At 37.7% G+C, this 20,440-nt stretch overlaps 2 protein-coding genes across 7 annotated transcripts; one reads left to right on the forward strand and one right to left on the reverse strand.

Moving 5' to 3' along the window:
- Positions 1-394: 394 nt before the first annotated feature.
- On the reverse strand, positions 395-20,440 carry LOC148743203 (uncharacterized). 5 transcript variants are annotated; one of them, XM_088733847.1, is made up of 8 exons: positions 20,129-20,440; positions 18,257-18,374; positions 17,268-17,756; positions 14,008-14,475; positions 13,363-13,457; positions 11,205-11,273; positions 1,715-1,789; positions 395-1,370 (listed from the first exon to the last, which is right to left on the reverse strand). In XM_088733847.1, the coding sequence occupies exons 4-8, from the start codon at positions 14,448-14,450 to the stop codon at positions 1,111-1,113; spliced, it is 942 nt and encodes a 313-aa protein (XP_088589973.1). In that variant the 5' UTR covers positions 14,451-14,475; positions 17,268-17,756; positions 18,257-18,374; positions 20,129-20,440; the 3' UTR covers positions 395-1,110. The 5 variants fall into 5 exon arrangements, with proteins under 5 accessions (XP_088589973.1, XP_088589980.1, XP_088589970.1 ...); XM_088733854.1 differs by lacking the exon at positions 18,257-18,374; XM_088733844.1 differs by lacking the exon at positions 20,129-20,440 and having other exon boundaries at positions 17,310-17,756; positions 18,257-18,500.
- LOC148743204 (uncharacterized) lies at positions 8,983-13,347 on the forward strand. 2 transcript variants are annotated; one of them, XM_088733908.1, is made up of 2 exons: positions 8,983-9,469; positions 12,329-13,347. In XM_088733908.1, the coding sequence occupies exons 1-2, from the start codon at positions 9,056-9,058 to the stop codon at positions 12,359-12,361; spliced, it is 447 nt and encodes a 148-aa protein (XP_088590034.1). In that variant the 5' UTR covers positions 8,983-9,055; the 3' UTR covers positions 12,362-13,347. The 2 variants fall into 2 exon arrangements, with proteins under 2 accessions (XP_088590034.1, XP_088590038.1); XM_088733912.1 differs by having other exon boundaries at positions 8,983-9,424.

Here is a 20,440-nt window from a genome sequence, read left to right on the forward strand (position 1 = left end):
TTAGTTAGGTTATTTTTGAAGTGGCCTTTAGATCTTTGTTCTAATGAGTATTGCTTCGTTTGTATGAAACTGTATACAACTTCTATGTTTTTGCTGTCGGATGACGATTGTAGTCCACAAAAGATGATGTTTCTGTTGCCTGGTAAACATAATACGAGTTTTTGTTGATAGTTCTTATCCCTCACCTTTACCCCTTAGATGTACCAAAGGAAAATGTTATATTTATAGTTCTGTCTTTTATTAGGATTTGGAATAGTTTACGGACTTACCCGACACCAGTCACGACACCATTAAATCCAAAAGCTGAGAAAGGTTCAGTAGGTACAAGATCGCTGTAGTACAAAACAATTCACTAAGTAACCGGCCTAAGGATCAAAACAAGATGATACATCGAGGCGGAGAAACACTAGTCCAATACAAACGAGAGTAATTTTTTTACATGTTTCAGCCATGATTTAATACAGTTTAAAGCTACAAACAGGAATAATGAAATGAAGAAACCATGTCACCTCACTTCATGTAGTTTGGAAAACTCTGACCTCAGTATTGGGTGAGGGATACTTAAAAAACAAAAAAACCCACTGTTACAGTATTATGTCCTAATTTATATTTAACAATTTATATTATTAAAAACTGGATCATTGGATAATGCAATTCAAGAATTTTCATTGGCTTAGCCATCATGGTATATGAGCCAATATACCATAATCTACAAATATGGTAAGCATACACGTCAGCTTAAAATTAAAAGGGAGCTAAAAACTTTAAGATTTGGTAAGATTTGTCTAATATCTTGGGGGCGTTTTTAATAAAACAATTATTCCACCCGCGCTTGTTGGATATGAGATGATTATAGCCAACTCGGCGCTACGCGCCTCGTTGGCTATCTATCATCTCATATCCAACGCGCGCTCGTGGAATAATTGTTAAATAACCTCTAAGAACGTCTAACGCTCTCAACTGGAAACACGTGTGACAGTTCCAATATAATTCTACTGTTTTCCTACTTTACTGGTGCAGACAAAAGACCATCAAAACAGTGTTCAAAGAACAATCCCCTAATACAAAGAACTATTTATATTTTACATTTTAAAACAGAGTACATGTACATCATATTTTACCTAGAAGAAATTCATCAGCAACGTTACTCAGGTCAACGCCCTCACTACATAAAGCGTCATAAAGCGTTTTGTATGGATGAACACATTTTATGTTTTTCTTCCAAGCCACGAGCATTTGGAATGGTGCTTCTTTTCCTCTGAGTTTGATTCTTTGAATTTGATCGTTTGGAATACCAAGGAAGATGCCAATTTCTTCCCAATGAGATGCTATCCGATTTGCAATTTGTTGAAGTTCTTTATCACTCGGCCCTACAAGGTAAAAGGTTTAAATTGACATGTAGTTCGTAAGAAGAAATCACCCTACTAATGTCGGAATTAAAAAGTTCAAAACCTTCATGGAATACGTTAAGATATCTAAGTGTTCAGTCATTCCTGTATAATCAGGCAATTACGTACTCTAATCCATGCTAATTCATTTGCATCATGAAAAAAAAAACACTTATCAAGTTTATGCAGAGCTTTGTAAGTATTTGCCAGAACTCAACATCTGACAAAATATGGGTAAAAATTGAAGCAGAAAGCAAATATAGTAACGATACTGGCCAATTAAAATATGGTGATAATCATCAACAGCGACTGACTATTATTCTTACACTCAGTCTGGGAACTGCTAGATCCGCTTGTTAATGGCTGCTGGCTTGCATGGCCAGGAGGCTCCTGGTCATCACCTGAGGGTCACAATAAAGATATTTGGATGATTAAAATGACTGGGTTTTACCACAATCAATAAAAACAGAGTTATACAGAGAAAAACTCTACATAAAATGATGAACTTTGCAACAGAGTCTTCTTAAGACTACCATATACATGATCTGTTTCATGGACTTTTAGCCCTATGATTTGAAGAAAATCTATTACAACATTCGACAACCCAAGAAGGATAGATATATATAGTCCCAACACCGAAACTATGCCAAGAAGTTCAACTAAGTTCTAACTTAAAGTTTTAATTCAGTGTCTGAGACTTGAGGCAAACCCTTAAGTTGGTTACTAAGTAACTGACACAGTCCCCCAACAACTGGATTTCATTCACAATCCTAGAACTGCCCAGATACATAATGCTAGAGGGATATTCAAATTAAAGAGAAAGCTTTCGCTGAAACATTTTTATTGGTAAAGGTAGTTAAAAGGCTTGCGAACAAATTTTCAAAAATTTTTTGAAAAGTAACTGTCACGATGTGACACCTGTCAATTGAAGAGGAAAGAAGCATACGCTTTTGAAGAAACAGCAGTACTGGTGTGACAAACACACACGAGTTAACTGATCATGCGACGATTTTCTCGTAAAAAGAAAAAGAGAGATCTTACGGAAAGTATTTTTTATTTCCAATAACGATTAATCTTCGAAGATTTACCTCTGTTCCGTTTAAAAATGTCACGGAAAGTCAAATTGTAAGTGAATGCAAATATGTGTTTGGAGTTGTCAGTCTGCTTGTTTGTTTTCTGTAATGGCGTGTGTAAATCGGTGTTTCTTCCACCGAAAAGCTGAAGTCAATGAGACTCTTTCTACCTAGATACAAGGAGATTTAATGCGACTTTTATTCATCGAATTCCTGCGTTTCTGCCGTGAAATTTAAGACGAAAGTGTATTTTAAGATTTTGAACTGCTGTTGAATAAAATTCTTTCTTTGTTAGCCTAAACTTATAAAATCGTTTGTATCTGACGCATGTCAAACCCATTTGCTGCGTAAAGGTCAAACAGGGATTGTCACTCACTGAATTGGCTCGCCATTAAGTCTTGTGATCGCCTTCGTATGAAATTGTTTTTTGTTGTTGTTGTTAAGTCCGCGTTTTACTAGTCCGCGTTTTACAACTCCGCGTTTTACAACTCCGCGTTTTACTAGTCCGCGTTTTACTAGTCCGCGTTTTTCTAGTCCGCGTTTTACTAGTTCTCGTTTTACTAGTCCGCGTTTTACTAGTCCGCGTTTTACTAGTCCACGTTTTACCAGTCCACGTTTTACTAGTCCGCGTTTTACTAGTCCGCGTTTTACTAGTCCGCGTTTTACCAGTCCGCGTTTTACTAGTCCGCGCTTTACTAGTCCGCGCTTTACTAGTCCGCGCTCTACTAGTTCACGTTTTACTAGTCCAGTCTAGTCCAGTCCAGTCCAGTCCAGTCCAGTCCACGAAATACCATATGCCAACGTTTAATGCGCTTTGTTGGAAAAGGAATTGCCGCAATGAGACATGTTGATCAAAAAGAAAGATTCTGATGCTGGAATTATTTTAGCAATTTAAGAGGCTGTCCGCGTAAGAACCGACCACTTGAGTTTCGGCCGATCACAGAATTCCTTCAGATTTTTACTGTGAGATATTTGATCTATTCTATCGGCAAAAATTGTAGTTATTCGGTTCGTAATTCTATTTTATCAAATTTTTGGCAACGAGATGTGAGAACGGTCAAAAACAAAGAAAATTGTTCATTTCAGCGTTTCGCTAGAGGCTCCAAAAACTTACGCATTTGTTCTAATCGCCAAAATCGGACATGTAGTATTATTTTACATCTCTTCTGTAGAGTAATAGCAAAATATGCAAATGTTGACCAAACAATTAAGAATTACGCTACAGGTGGTTTGCACGTTACGTCATCGCCGTCATGTTGGTGGACGTAATCAATAGATGTCTCATTAGCTTCTTTTGTTCGTCCACCAGCATTTGTCCCTTTCACCATTGCTACCTGTGTCTCCAGAGATTGATTGCAAACCACCTACATACTTACATACACACATAACCTTTATTAACGTGTCTAGTCGTTCTACATCCTCGGAGACCCTGGGGCAGTGAGTCGATTTCAAGTTTGGGCGGAAGAGCCCCTGAGGACATTGTCTTACAAGACTAGTTCCAAACGGTCGTAGTCGTTCTGGCATCTGATTGGTGCCAGAAAATCTTTGTGCTTTTCTGCCCAATCAGAGTGAGGTGTGCTTTAGAGTCTTTTCGTGTGTTTTAACACGGACCTATACAAGAAGTTCAGTTGCTCGCCATGTTTGTTTGGGCTGTGCGACGGAGCCTTGCTCGAGGTGAAAGGCTTCAGTCTCAGCACACAATGCAAGAGAAATCGATCAGATCGTCCGCGAAAATCTTACCGGAAATTATACTGAATACTTTCGCAGGTATCACAAGAGAACGTGTTTAAAAGTTTGCGAGGTTCGCATAAAACATGATGGTTGCAGGCATTAATATGTCGCTTTAAACGTTAGACGAGATGTAAGCTGAAATCTTACTAGATTCTATGTATAATTTGCTGTTACTGAAACTTTGCTAATCCCGTGAAGTTATTTCGTGGCACAGGCCACGCAGGTATGTCGAACAACTGGCGCTTACGCATCTTTCTGTGCGCGCCAAAATCTAATCTCCTTCGGCTAGTTGTTTCGGTAAGGTTCAGGGTTTTTTTTTTAAATGATAATGAATAATCCGGGTGAAAATGTTTCAGATCGTTGTCGAGTATGCTCTTCCGTTTTTATTACCATTAAGAGAAAAAGAAATCTTAATGGCGAGTTCATGAAAATATTTGAAGAAGTTTTCAAGGTTCTACCAGATGATGGTCTTCCGCGTGCATTTTGGGACACTCGTCGCTATAGAATTGAAACATCATGGAAACGTAGTTGTAACAAAGAGGCATCGATAAAACTTTCTCGTGGGCAGAGCACCCAAACAAGAAAATCGAATTGTTGCTGTTTCCCAGTTTCTACTGGAGGAACATTTGTCAAGGTATGCACAAATGCAATACAACCTATGTTGAAAAAAGAAAAGAAAAGCTAAGTGGGTAGACGACCCTGTGCTAAGCTGACATTTACAATAAAGCAAACCCGCCCTTTCCATCCAATATTTCTTGGTCTTTGGTTTCGTTTTCCCCAATGAAAGTAGCATCGATTCCCAATGATCTAAGGTATTTAGCTTGGTCTTCAACGATCGACAAAAGAGGTGAAATGACAATGACCAAGAGACTAGAAGAGAATCCGTAGCCTTTCGAGCTCAAGAATTTGAACACTCTAGGCCGCAGTTGAAAGATTACACTCTTTCCAAACCCCGTCGGTAACTGTCCTATAACATCTCTCCTTCCCACGATGTTCTCGATAATACGTTTTTGTTCAGATTTCAATTCGATAACCGGAAACACAGCTAAGCTTTCTCTTAGCGCTTGCTGGAGGTCGTCCACGAACTTAACGTTCTCTGCAACCTTTGCCATATTGTGAAAGACTTTGCTACAAAGCGAAGACTAGATTTTGGCGAGCACACAAAGCTACGTAAGCATAAGCCCAAGTTGCTCGACATACCTGCGTGGCCCTTGCGACGAAATAACTTCACGGGATTGGCAAAGTTTCAGTAAAGGCAAATTATACAAAAAATCTAGAAAGATTTCAGCTTACATCTCGTTTGACGTTTAAAGCGACATATTAACGCCTGCAACCATTATGTTTTGTACGAACCTCGCAAACTTTTAAACACGTTCTCTTGTGATACATGCGAAAGTATTCAGTATAATTTCCGGTAAGATTTTTGCGGACAATCTGATCGATTTCTCTTACATTGCGTGCTGAGACTGAAACTTTTCACCACGAGCAGAGCTCCGTCGCATGGCCCAAACAAACATGGGGAGCAACTTAGCTTCTTGTCTATGTCCATGTTAAAACACACGAAAGCTCACATCACTCTGATTAGGCAGAAAAACACAAAGATTTTCTGGCACCAATCGGATGCCAGAACGACTACGACCGTTTGGAACTAGTCTTGTAAGACAATGTCCCCAGGAGCCCTTCCGCCCAAACTTGAAATCGACTCACAGCCCCTGGGTCTCCGAGGATGGTCGTTCTAGTGCCTGTAGGCACTGATTGGGGACACCCTAAAACTACATAATATCATTAATACAAATTAATAAATACTCTAAAACTAATATACTAATCAATGGCACTAATTGGGGACATCCTAAAACTACATTACAGCATTGAAAAAAAAAAAATAATAAATACTTTAAAACATAAAAAAAGCCGAAAATCCACACTACTCAAGTAAAGCGTTCGGTGGCACCACAAGGCTAAGTTTTACATTTCCTCTATACCTATTTTGAAAATACCACACAAACTGCACTTACCAAATTTGAGCGGGTGTGCTGTTGTTCCAGGACGCTTTTCTCAAAAGTATAACGGAATCTGGAGTCCTGACTACTATCTGTGTTTAGTATTAGGGCTGGTGTACCGAAATCAACAAAAACATTTTTGGCAACTAGTCTTTTCGAGTTACACGAGCTCGATGAACTTTACTAATTTTCAACGATGAAAGTGCACATGACTTAAGTTTTGCATATTTGGTTACTCCATTTCTCGCTCAAAATCAATATTTGAGGCAGTGCTTATTTTGAAAACTAGCACTGTTGTTTTGTTAAGGTGAGGATGTCCATAAATTCATCCAAACTTACCCCAAATTTAGCAATTACGAAGGTACAAATGAACATCTTTTATGTGATATAACGTTTAACTGTCTAACGCGGGCTAAAACATGTTGACAAAATTCCATTGAGTTAGTCTTGACCGCTGTCTTATGCTATAAAAAACTAAAATTGCTGTCACTTACGGACTAAGAAACGCTCATTCAAAATATGTCATAATGAAGAAAACTTCATGTCTTACCAGAGCTTGACAACATCTCCACGAGAATGGGTAGATTCATGCAGTCTGGTGTCACGCTCCGTTTACATTAAGAATTGATGTCACGGATCCATTTTTGACTACATAGCACGCAGTTATTTTAAAGTTGTCGAAATAAATTGTTAATGTCAGGAGTGATATTTCTTCCTTTCATTTCAATTTACACTAAAATTTATCTTATCATGTAACAGAATATGTAGTGTTATGGAATACATATCAACAGTGCCGATTTCAGGCAGAAAGCTCGTCGGAATGTCATCGTTTTTAGGTGATACCGTTAGTACAGTACAAGCATTATTCATTTTTATTGTCGTCTTTTGATTTTGAATATCACCTCCAGGTTTTATCTTTTTTCATTATTTTCTTTTTGTTTTGTTTTCGTGTGTGTGTGTGTGTGTGTGTTTCTTCCCTTAATGTTTCAATAATTGGGCTAATTGAAATAATTGAATTTGCAAATATTTTATGCATGACGTCCAAAATCTTTACTTTGCGAAAGGGATAAGCTTTTTATCGGGAAGATTCGCACCGTTTGCCTTCAAGAATGGCGGGATTGTGTTCGTTTTCAAGCGTTACAGGTGGAAAATGAGGAAGTAGCCAAGGGCCCAAATCAGTGAAATTTACCTAAGGAGCGATGAAGCAGGATGTTAACACAACACTGACTCTCAAAACGTCCTGTTAGAGGTACAACTGCCTGCGTTTGCTCGACAAACGAAACCAAAAAAACACGAAGTACAAAAGATAGACGATTTTAGTAAACGTCAAAACTTCAAGTTTGAGAGGGAAGGATTGCGAAAATGGAGAACTTATGGCATCGGGCAGGAAAAGTTGACTCCTTACCAAGATTTAGTCGTCAGGCCTCAACGTCCTACAGGCCTCGTTTTAAATGAAAAATTACTTCCGCTCAAAGGGGCACGGCTCCATAAGACGACAAAAAAATAGTAATAGTTCCCGGATGAAAGTTCCCGCATTGAAACGAAGGACTGGCTAACGAAGACTCAAGTGCAGGGATTTTTCTCGAGACTGTCGGCCGCAAGAAGAAGACAGGAAAGCCAAGAAATTGAGGTGGAGGAAATATATGCAGAGGAAGAGGAGCAAGAAGACGTGAAATGCAAGAAAACGTTGCCGGTCAGCTTGGTCTAAAGAACCCTATTTACCGTGACTCGTACTGCTTGTGTGACCTCTCACGCGATAAGAAACTTGAAACTTTCAGTGCGGTCAAGCTTCAGGAGATGCTTAGATTTTTTGAGATTCCGTATAGTTGCCGAGATAGGAAAAAAAATCTGGTAACTAAACTTTCCACATTCTTAGAGGGATGTGACTGTAACTGATAGGAAAAGGTCTAAGCCTTTTAATAAGAATGTAGTACATCATTTTACCTGTTTGGTAAGGACTGGTTCAGCGTACACGGGGTTTCAAGTACTTTTTATAGAACATATCGAGGAATAGAGTTTTATTTTTTGGTAGCAGAGAGAGGAGTTGATAAAACAAAGAAAATATGAAAATTAGAGGAAAATGGCGAAAACGTAGAAGCGTAGCCGCAAATTCTTCCGCCGACACAACCATTAATGTTTTGAAATCTCACATGAGTCACGCGATGCAAATAGATCTCTACAAATTCGTTTACTTATAATCTATTATAACCAAGCATGAAAAGGCCATTTAAATTTTAAGAGACAAATAGACGGTGAACCTCCAGCGGTAATTATCAAAACTAAAAGGGAAAACTAAATTCATTAATCTTTTAGTGGCCACTGATTTTGTATTTCAATTTTTTACTTTACTTTTTGTTATTTTACGGTATTACGTAAAAACATGGGCATTTCAACGTGCTTGCCGCCTGAAATCGTCATCATCATAATTACGTCTTGAAACAATTTACTTTTTGGTTCATGATGAGGTAAATGCTGGTATAAATTAGAGTGAAAATAGGAAAAGTATTAATCTTAACACAAAACATTTCTGTGCGATGATGTTAAAAGTGAATTTGTGACATTCTTAATGTAAGAGCATGACACATGACTGAATCAACCCATTCTCGTGGAGATGTTCTCAAGCTCTGGTAAGACATTAAGTTCTCTTTATTACTCGCGCTTTCCGAAGGAAACGCCCGAGTTATAAATTCGGCTTGGTTTTCAAATTTTTTTTTTGCGATCAGTCACAAAACGCAGTTCCACTACAGCACATGCCTGAAGTGCAAGCGCATGCGTAGACTAAACCTTAGAGTGCATGTTTTGAAGCAATGGCTGCCTTCGGGGACAATTCATTGCTTGATGTACTATACGCGGAAGAGAGTCGATGGCTGTTACGCTCAATATACATACAAAGTCACACACCGTTCGCGGTAGACCCACACTAAAACTTGTGGAGCGTTTTGGGAAAGGGTCGGTCCGCGAACTTTACGAGAGATCAATTTACGAGCGATCCTTTATGAGTGAACCCTTTATCGAGAAATATCAAGCGAAACCTGCTATATCAAACGAGCTATCTCATATTATATTTACATGTAAACACAGCCGTGTACTTAGACGCGATCGAGAACTCAGAAGAATACCAGAAGCTACTCTGAAACGTCTCAGAAGAAAGAGCAGGAAACTGAAAGAATTCGTTTATGAGCGTATTCGTCCGAGCATATCGAAGTCCTCTTGGCTACGTCTTTATGTGAAGGTTAGAAGAGTTACAAAGAATGTTTGTAAGCCTAGTACGAAGAGGGTAAGATTAAATAAAGTTACACAACATGAGAAGTATTTGTTAATTTGTTCAGTGAGGGTTTATTAAAGTATAATTAAATTGAAGTATAGAGCAAGTCGGTATTTATCAATGTTTTCTTGTAATAGACCCATGTCTTTATAAGAGTCAGGCACACGTATCAGACTATTGAAAATTTCAACTGAGTTCAGATATAGAGAAAAAACCTGGTCCTACTCCAATTTACATTTTCCCTAGCAAAACAATAACGGCACCATATAGCCAAGCTAATGAGTTGGTATTTGGACAAAATTCAGGTCAATAATAATTTATATCATAATTTAATATTTATATTGCGCAAATTAACATATGGATATGATCAAATGCGCATCACAACACTTTTCGGGGGACTTTGGCCGTACTGCATCAGCAGTTTACAAACAATCGAAGGAAAGTTATTTGAAGATGCCCCCTCCCCCCAATTCCTAGTAAACAGGCCAGACCACATCACAGTAATCTCGTGAGTGGGTTCTTTAACGTCCCTGCCTGACCAAATTAACTAATAAATAGATGCAGGAGACGGGGACAACAATGTGTTGTATTGAGTTTATGCTCTTTGATTTACAATAACAAACAAGGTATCAATTCTGTTAATGATCGTGTCGATAATGAATATTACAAATCATTTGAATTCAAGTTTGTCTCAGTTAACCAGACAATCATTTTTAATGAATATTAGAAATCAGTCGAATTCAAGTTTGTCTCAGTTAACCAGACAATCATTTTTAATGCAGACAGAATTACCCACACTTTTAAATGTGTTCGAGACTGACTATGAACTTTAATACAGTGAGAGCTACACTGGTATTGGTACTGTTTATCAAGAAGCTACAATAGAAGGATATCAGTACTGTACCTCCTTAGAGAGAGCCTTTCAATCGCTTATATCCGAAAATTTTAACAATTTTGTCTTGACATTAGGGTGTACCGTAGTTGCTATTTAATTGAATTAAAGGTAATGTGGGCTTCAAAATATTCAATTCTAATGCATGAGATATTTATGGACTTATTCAAATAGCATAAATCTGACATGTGGTATTATTTTACATCTCTTCTGTCGATTAATAGCAGTATTCTACCATAAATATCCCTTGCATGAGATGAATTTTGATATAATCTTTTGCCATACTTCATAACATTTGATAAGGTGTTTGAATTCCAATAACTACATTATTTCATCATGGAGTAGCAGTGCACATGTGTGCTGCTTGAAGTATAGCTTAGTACATTATTTTCAGAGTATACACAACAATGATATATTTGAGATGAAAGGGGTTAAAATTAAATAAAGTTCAAAATAGTACCCTTTTTCAGAGTCGTGCCTGTGAAACCTGAGAATTCAATGTGAGTTCTGCTGTGGCTGTCTATTCACTCTGCTACTCCATAATGAAATAATGTAGTTATTGGAATTCAAACACCTTATCAAATGTTATGAAGTATGGCAAAAGATTATATCAAAATTCATCTCATGCAAGGGATATTTATGGTAGAATACTGCCATTAATTGACAGAAGAGATGTAAAATAATACCACATGTCAGATTTATGCTATTTGAATAAATGCTCAAGTTTCTAGAGCCTCCAGCGAAACGCTGAAAATTAAGAGTTAGATGTCTGAATCCATGATTTACATAAAAAATGCAAATTTCCTCCAAAAAAAGCCATAAATTTCTGCAAACTGGATAATAACTAAAAGTTACCTTTTTGTCGCTGTGGAGGTAGATAAGAGGGACCATCAATTGGATTCCGTTGAATATCGGCACCACATTCTGCCAGATTAAAGTTACACTTGCCATTATTTTATAATATTTATCAAATGTGTTCTCATCACAACAGGTCTAACTATGTAGTTCATCAGTGGGTTTTGCAGCCCACCTTGCAAATCAAAATGCAAATCAAATGGACATCATTTGAAACTATCTTTAGTGAAATATATATAATTATTTTTTAATACAATGTCATCCATAGAAAGATTGTATACAACAAACATTTCTAAAATTATCAGAAATATCTCTCCTTTAATAGAAAATGATGGTTAGCTATGTCTGATATATATGTGCTTGGTTGAATTGACTGCTTTTAGATGCACTGGGCTCTTTAAGGAAAAATTCCAACAATTTTAACCAACAAATTTTCAGAGCTTACCAAACATAGAGTACAGCTATATCTTAGAAGATTTCTTGAAGTCAATTTTGATATTGATCATGAAATTATGAGAGTGATATTTATTTTAATCATGATACAATTCCTTAATGAGTCCACTTTTTGACTATGTGGATATCATCTGGGGAGACAAGGATAACACTTAAGTATCATGGACGATTTGCAACTACTACAAACTAAAGCTGTAAAAGTTATTTTTGATTTGCTGAACTACACCTCATCCACTGATGCTCTAAAAACTCTGAATTGGCCAACCCTGCTCCAACAGCGCCTTGTACGTAGATATATTGCCTCCTTTAAGTATAATTATTCATGGCCTTGTGGATTATAGTTTTAATATTTTAAGAAATTCTGACTTCCATAGATATAGTACCAGAAGAAAGAATGATTTCCATCTCCCTCGTTTAAAAATAAACTATGGAAAACAGAGACTTTTAAATATATGCACAAAAGAAAAATTGGAATCTCTTCGACACTTCTTTTAAAGAAATCCACTCCTTTATCATTTTTTAGCATAAAGTGAAAAACCATGGATTTAGTTTAGTCAGTGTCCAGATTTAATCGTATCATGTTTACATACCTCGTGTATTACTTAATTTTTATGTTTTTAATCTGTTATCTATTTATGATGAATTTTATTTTATTTATTTTCATTTTACAGGGCCTTACAGAATACCACTCTCCAATGATGTGAGCCTCCTGTATGAAGACTGTAATTATTATTATTATAAAATTATTATTATTATTATTATATAAAAAGATCTACTCAAATCACTCTCGCTTCAAACTGGTTTACTTCTGCATGGTGTGTATTATAATCACAGTATCATGTGTGACATAATAATCTCAGCAGTTTGCAAGGTACATGTTACATATGAACTTTGAAATGGGCCATAGAGTCTCTGAGACTCAGTGGTAGAGCATGCATGCATATCTGAGTGCTGAATCTGAAGATCTGAGGTTTGGTAATTCTGCCAACTGTCTGCCAAAAAGTCAGCTGACTGGCTGACTATTGGCTGACAGTTGGCCAACTGTCAGTGGAGGGGAGCTGTTCTTCACAATTACCTGAGGTTTGAATCCTCATGGGGACCCAGAATTTTGTCTTTGTCCCATGCTCCTGACAAGACCGACAAAGATCTCTCTCCATTTCTTTACCATCAGCTCAAAACTTATTACCATTATCCTTATTCTACTTAAAGGGAACATTTTTAAGCATTATAGCATCCTCAAAAAAGATGTAGGCTTCTTTCTAGAGTTGGCATGATGTAATTATAGTTATGGTTTCTTTAATCGGACAGACATTCTTGGAACAAGAATGTGACTAAATGGCTGTTAATTGGTGGGTATCATATTGTAAATATCCAAGCAGCAGATCACATATTGATATCAACCTATAAATCCAAATTTGGCCCCACCCTATTCACCAGGGCCAGGTTGTTGAAAGCTAGGTTAAGGAAGCCCATGGCTAGTTTGAAATCTGATTTCAGTTCAGAGAGCTTAGTTTGAAAGAAATTTCAGAGGAATTCTTTTTGTCTCAAATTTGATAATTGGATGCTTTAAAGAGAATTACAAATTATCCGAAAAAGGCTAAAGAGTGAAAGAAATAGAAACCATGTTTAAAATTTAACCTTGAGTTAGTATAATCAGCCTTCAAACAACTAGGCCCACAGGATCATACAACTCAGCAACACTCACCAGGCATGTATTTTCTGTCCTTTTCAACTGCAGTCACAAAAGGGTTCAAATTTTGCACCGTCACTTTCTCCTCTGTAATGGAGTGCATCGTTCGCCTTAAAAGACCAGAGTTGAAGATATATCAGTTCACTGGTTCCAAAGTTTCCGGAGACACGGCAATTCATATTTTCTGTCATTTTTACGAATAAGTACAAAAAGTAAATCCCTTACTTTTGTCAGAAAAATCAATAAAGATAAGTAAAAACTTATTTTCCTTTTTGTGTTTCAACCAGTGTATTCAATGAAATTCAATCTTACATTTATTAAATAATATCTTTAGCACTTTCTGAGGATTTTTTGAGTTTATATTTCTTTACATATCTTAAGAACTGGAATTGTTATATCTTTAGAATGAAAAGTGCTATTTGAAACAATTAATAAACAGCTAGCATATATCAAATTGTTCAAACTACTTGTTTTGTTGTTTATCTTAGCTTATGGTTATGGGGGGGCATTTGTTTGACAATTTGGCTTAATAAGGGTCAGTGGGACCTAAAATTCAGGGGAGCTAGGGCACTTATTAGAGACTGTTTGTGGAAATACGGTAAGTTAATGTACTAACTATATCACTGAAACCATAAAACTTGATCATGCATACTACTACACCTTATTAAAATGGCCTTGGGTAGAGCTTTTATATCCAGAGTTACTAGTAGATCCTGTTCAGAATTGTAACCCCTTTCCCTAAATTCTTTTTCTAATGCAGCCTGTACATTTCCATTCTCAAAGTCATCTAAAAACTGCAAAAGTTTCTCCTCGCTGCCACAATCAAGCTCAATAATAACCGATCCAAATTTGATACGCGAAACTTCACCCCATATTTTTAAGGCCACTTCTACCGCTTTTTCCACAACTTGCGGTTGATCTAGGCAAAATTTGGTGACACCACCAACAGCAACAATTCCAGCAACACCAGCAGTTGTCACTATTATTCTTGCAATCCATTTATCATTGGTACTTATTTCAGTCCCAGCAGGAGTCTTAATTCTTAGGGCATGATCAGCTCTGGAACCCTCAGCTTCAAGATCTTCGTTCATGTTATTAGCCATATCAGGACAATCTCAACAGTTTATTCTACAAAACACAAATAAAAGACTCAGAAAAAATCATAAAGAATGTAAGGAATGGTATAATAATAAGTATCAATAATAGGTATTACCCACACTGGTGGATAACTTGCACCTTAAAAGCAAAGAAAATTTGTACAGAAAGGCGAATTCGTGGCCACATTTTGTGCAAGCACTCACTCAGCATCACATTAATTTCTCAACACTGTTTCTCTGTTGATTTCTCCAGTTCTACTGGGCCTGACAGGTCCCTAAAATGGTAAAATTCTCTTTAGTTCAGGCTAGTGGTAGCTGGAGATTTAATGCTGATGTGCCAGATATCCTTTGATTATTTTTGTCACTATCAAGGTTTTGTTTACACATGTGAAGAAAAGTCTGTTTGTCGCACAACTAATTATGCAGGAAATAAACTCAAGTCGGCATCATGTTTTCATGCCACTCTGTGGCACTCTTAATACAAAAAAATTCATTTAAGAGGTGGAAACACAGGTAGGTGAGAATTTTTTCAATTCAACTGGTAATAGATTTTAAAATTGTCACATAACCTGTTCCTCCCTATTACCCACAGTAGTGTGTGTTTGTAGAGGTAATCGCATGGAGCGGAGTAAAATTAAGGATTGATATCATGCATGTTTTCAGAAATTGCTAAAATTGCCCAAGTCACATAGCAACAAGGGCAATTTCAGCAACTTCTGAAAACACAAGTGATATTAATCCTTAATTTTACAAAGATCCATTACAATTATCTGTTAATGAAATAGAGGGGAAAAATACTGAATTTCTAAATCTGCTCTTGTGTAATCAGTCACAAAAAGCCATTTAATGTTGACAGAGTCAATTGCCACAATTGCGCAAATGATCACGAGCTGAATGAAATTTTATTCTTACACATACATGCTAACAAACTTTCAACTTTGAAAATATAAAGTTAGTGTTTTTTCAAACAACCTCAGGATCACCCATGAGCAAGTCATTTTTTCCCTCTCCATAGGCAAAATTAAGAAAAAAATACCCTTTTCATTGACCAATCAGCATTCAGCAATTTTGCCCTCTATGTTATTAAATGCAAAATCATCAGATTACCCACGGGTATACAGCTGGAATTACAGTATTTATAAAAAAACTCACACAATTTGCAGCAATGAGACAACACCATTTGATAGAAACCACTCATTCACAAATTCCTTAAAATCTGCCCCATCTCACTTGATCCTATAGCAGTACTATATATTTTCCCTCAGTTAAATATGGATAAAAAGATATTTTCATGGTAAATTAACCAGGTAGTTTAGGTTACTGTGGATGCATTTATCAGAGGTCAATCTATCTATGGTTTCCCTCCCTTTAAGCTGTCAGGTCTCAAAAATGAAGTGAACCAATTGCAAGGTTCATAGTTGACATGCAGGAGTCCTCAAAACAGCTTGGATCAGCTATCATCATGATGTTTAAAGTGTTTATTATGCTCATCTATTGCACACAAACATGGTAGAGCAATGGAGGGCCAAATTAGAAGGTCTCACTGATGTTCAACACTGGCATACTCAGAGAAAAAGAACTCTGAGCATTCCCAATAGGAGTCAAACCTACAATCCTCTGACTTAAGTACTTTGGATGTCCTACAACTGAGAAATAGGAGAACCACGACAGGCAACTTGCAGGCTGTTTGACTGAGTCCATGTTGACACTCCTAGGCAAGGAATGTCAATATTTGATGCTTACACACAAATTTTAAGCCTATGGTGTTCAAGTCAAAGAAAAACATCTTTCTTTATTTCTATTAGCTAGCCAAATTTCACTATCCCTCTTGTTCTGCCAACAATCACTTCACCTGACCAGTTTTCAAAAAGAAAGCACACTTCGTAACTAGTTAAGGAGAATAATGAGTCTGATCTCAGTAGTTCAAGAGAAAACTGACAAGGAGTTCACCCACCAATCCCTTTTTACTTCAAACTTGAAAAATCTCTCAACATAAAATGCAACTTTGTTACACACATCATGAACACAAAATCTAGCAAAACGTCTCCCTGCATCAGGAAAAGAAAAAGAAATTCCTTTTGTGTAGTAGCATCAGAAGATGATTATATTGATAGTAAGGGTTTAGAAATTCTCTCACAAGAAACTTGTAATATGAATTTTGGGAGCAAACAAAGAAAGGATTGTCATACCCTTGCATGCACCTGCAAAAGATTACTGATCAATTCACCAGATTTTTCTGTGCCCAAGAGTTGTTACAAGATGCCACAGCTGATTTATTCGCTGTTCGATGAATTTTAAGCAAGAGATCAGAGCTCCCTGCAATCTCACATTATCAGTGAATTTGAAACAGCTTAAAAACACTGTCAAGTTTCACGCAGAAGGGAAGTTAAAATCTTCCACAAAGTATTAAAATTTATTTACCTTCAACTATTGGCATTGGGGTTCATTATATTAGAAACTTATAGTGGCTCTAAGAGACACATCGATTTTTTCCGTCGTAACTCACCAACTTACGCGCGATTGCAACTCATTAACTTGTGATCGCAACTTACCATCTTGCGATCGCTCCCTTACTAGTAACTTGCAATCGCAACTTACTAACTTGCCATCGTACCTTAGTAACTTGCGATCGCAAGTTAGTAAGTTGCGATCGCAAGTTATTAAGGTGCGAAACCGAAAATCCAACGCCCCCCCCCCCTCTCCCCGCGACCCTCGAAGATCTAGAGTCCTTGAATCACAAACCAACATAGTTAAGTTCTGGAAGTATCGATTACCGTCGGTAAACACGATAACATGATAGTGAAAAGAAATTTTAATTCATACCTCTCACGACAATAGAAAGTTATCCAACTTGAAGAAACTTACCAGTTTGTCTCGCAACACTGTGCCACGGTCTAACGAAGAATACTAACCCATAATAATTTCAAGACTCAAAAAGGCGAAAAAAAAAAAACGCGGGAATTTATTTGCATATTGTATTTAATTATGCCAAGCATCTCAGTGTGGCACAGGAGCTAATTAATTTTCCACCCAAATCATGCTTAACAGAAATGTGCCGATCAATTCTACATTTCTTAAGAATGGGATGATTTTCGACGTTTACTTTGTGTTCCACGGGTAAGGTTGCGTTCTAAATACACCAGAAAGAACACGAGAGTAACTAATGTGCGAGCCTGCGAGCTGGAGCCGTTTTTAGCGAGCCTCGAGCCTCTTCTTGCGAGCCACTGCTTGTTCTATATCTTTCCGTTTTCTCTCCTCATTTTATTCCAACAGTCTTTGGCTCCTCTCCAGAAAGCATTTGAAGGTGAAAATCTGAAAAAATATCAAACGAGACGCTCGAGGAGCGTTCACTCGGGCTTCGTAGGGAGCGCTTTACTTGAGAATTTACCACGCGTAAAATTTATACGAACCTACAAAGCCTTATTTTTACATAAGCCCAGATTCCTTTGTTCTTTTCGGGGGGAATATATTACATAACCCTCGAATCAGTCCGAAAAGCTGGGTGCGGCTTTGATTGTTTGAAGGGAAGAGCGTGGCTAATGAACAGCTAATTGAAATGCGGGGGGGGGGGGATTATGTATTAGTATGCAGGGGGGATAAGTGACTTATTTCCCTCGCATTTAAATTACCTGTTCATGAAGAACAAATTTACTAATGTTTATCTGGAAATATTAAATACGACGCTACAATTTCTGAAATTAAACTGAGCAAGAAAATTTAGGGGCACATTCGCAGATTTTCTTGATCGGTGGTTAGCGCTTTCCACTGAGGCCCCCTAAAAATTAGTTGCTGATCCTTGCAAAACATCATACCAAACTCGTGTACTCCATGAAGTTGCCCTTTTAGTGTTTTGTGGTATTCTTCCTTCATTCCTGGCCTGAATTTCCTTGTCGGTTTCAGTAGTGATCCCTCGGCCGGAATCTTCTTTATCTGTAAAAAGGTCGGTCAAAAGATCCTCGGTGCGTAAATTTAATTTGTCAACTGCTTTCTCGTTGTCTGCACCCGCAAATAAAGATTCAAAGTTGTTTTCCGAAACCTCAATGGAGGTGTCGCCACTAAAAAATGCTTTGAGTAACAAACAGTTATGACTCTGAATCGCTCAACATTGCTAGCCTGTTCCTAGCATTCACTACGAACAAGACGAACAACTAATTCGAAATGCAACTTTAAAAAAACTAACATAATTAAAAAGCCGAGAAACTTGTGAATCCCACCAATGCCAGCATGGAGTGTTGAAAAACAAAACAAACATGAGCCATTTTTCTTCAGCGTATTTTTGCATCCCTTGAGGAATCCTCGCACATGTAAAAATAAGCCATTTATCGGCCTTCAGCTCGTGGTTATGTGATTTATTCCCCTCGGGCAACGCACGAGGGGAATAAATCACATAACCCCTCGCTTCAGGCCGATAACTCTCACATAGCATTCACTCAAAACACGAGTACAATTATAATATGCATCACGAGATCTTAATTTTTTTACCTTTAATCAATGCAAAGAGCAAACCAACTTTCACGATCGCTTGCACAATAATATTAGTGATTATGTACGAAATATAAAATCGTACTTTACAAGTATTGAACCCGATAGTAACCAATTACAGAAACAGGTATTTAATGGAAGAGCTAAGCTGGTTCTGTCCTCGTGTACCGGTTCACAAGAGCCGTTACAAAAGACCGAACAATACACAACAGCTAACCAATGACTCTTAAGCAAAGAAAGAACAATGGTAATTCCCTTGTGAACCTGTACACCAGGACAGAACCGCTAAGCTTAGACATTTAACATTCAACAACAAACATATGAAACATATGTATGAACTGCGGTTATGAAACGTATATGTGCACGATCCTTCGCAGTAAAGCACTATTTGAGCAATAGTGAAAATCAGACCTGAAAAAAATTTCAGGCCTGTACGGGATTCGAACCACTGACCTCTGCGATACTAGTGCAGCGCTCTACCAATTGAGCTAACAAGCCAACTGGGAGCAGGCCATCAAATTAATTCGACATAAACCCGTAGATGATAAATCAAACAACAACAAACATATGAAACATATGTATGAACTGCGGTTATGAAACGTATATGTGCACGATCCTTCGCAGTAAAGCACTATTTGAGCAATAGTGAAAATCAGACCTGAAAAAAATTTCAGGCCTGTACGGGATTCGAACCACTGACCTCTGCGATACTAGTGCAGCGCTCTACCAATTGAGCTAACAAGCCAACTGGGAGCAGGCCATCAAATTAATTCGACATAAACCCGTAGTTCACTATTGCTCAAATAGTGCTTTACTGCGAAGGATCGTGCACATATACGTTTCATAACCGCAGTTCATACATATGTTTCATATGTTTGTTGTTGTTTGATTTATCATCTACGGGTTTATGTCGCATTAATTTGATGGCCTGCTCCCAGTTGGCTTGTTAGCTCAATTGGTAGAGCGCTGCACTAGTATCGCAGAGGTCAGTGGTTCGAATCCCGTACAGGCCTGAAATTTTTTTCAGGTCTGATTTTCACTATTGCTCAAATAGTGCTTTACTGCGAAGGATCGTGCACATATACATTTAACATTACTATTCATGTTACGTCATCGCCGCCATGTTGGTCGACGTAAACAATAGATATCTCATTAACTTCTTTTGTTCGTCCACCAGCATTTCTTCCTTTCACCATTGTTACCTGTGTCTCTAGAGATTGGTTGCAAACCACCTATTCGCTGTTGTAAGCGCCACCTTCGAGCGAGGTGTTCGTCTCAGCTTCATAGTTTGTTGTTAATCGGCTGTCACAGTTTTGCCAGTATTTTCGTGGTTTGAGCGAAAACGCTCGACATCGTTAAGTGTGGGCCTACCACGAACGGTGTGTGCGTTTGTATGTGAGAACAGCGTATAAGACAGGAATCTTTGCCATACGACCTGCCTAACGCACAACATTTCGAAAATTGTGTTGTTTACAATCACGCTGAATCAGCGAGCACACGAAAGGAAAATTTTC

Source organism: Stylophora pistillata, chromosome 1, assembly GCF_964205215.1.
Source record: "Stylophora pistillata chromosome 1, jaStyPist1.2, whole genome shotgun sequence".
NCBI classification, from domain to species: domain Eukaryota; kingdom Metazoa; phylum Cnidaria; class Anthozoa; order Scleractinia; family Pocilloporidae; genus Stylophora; species Stylophora pistillata.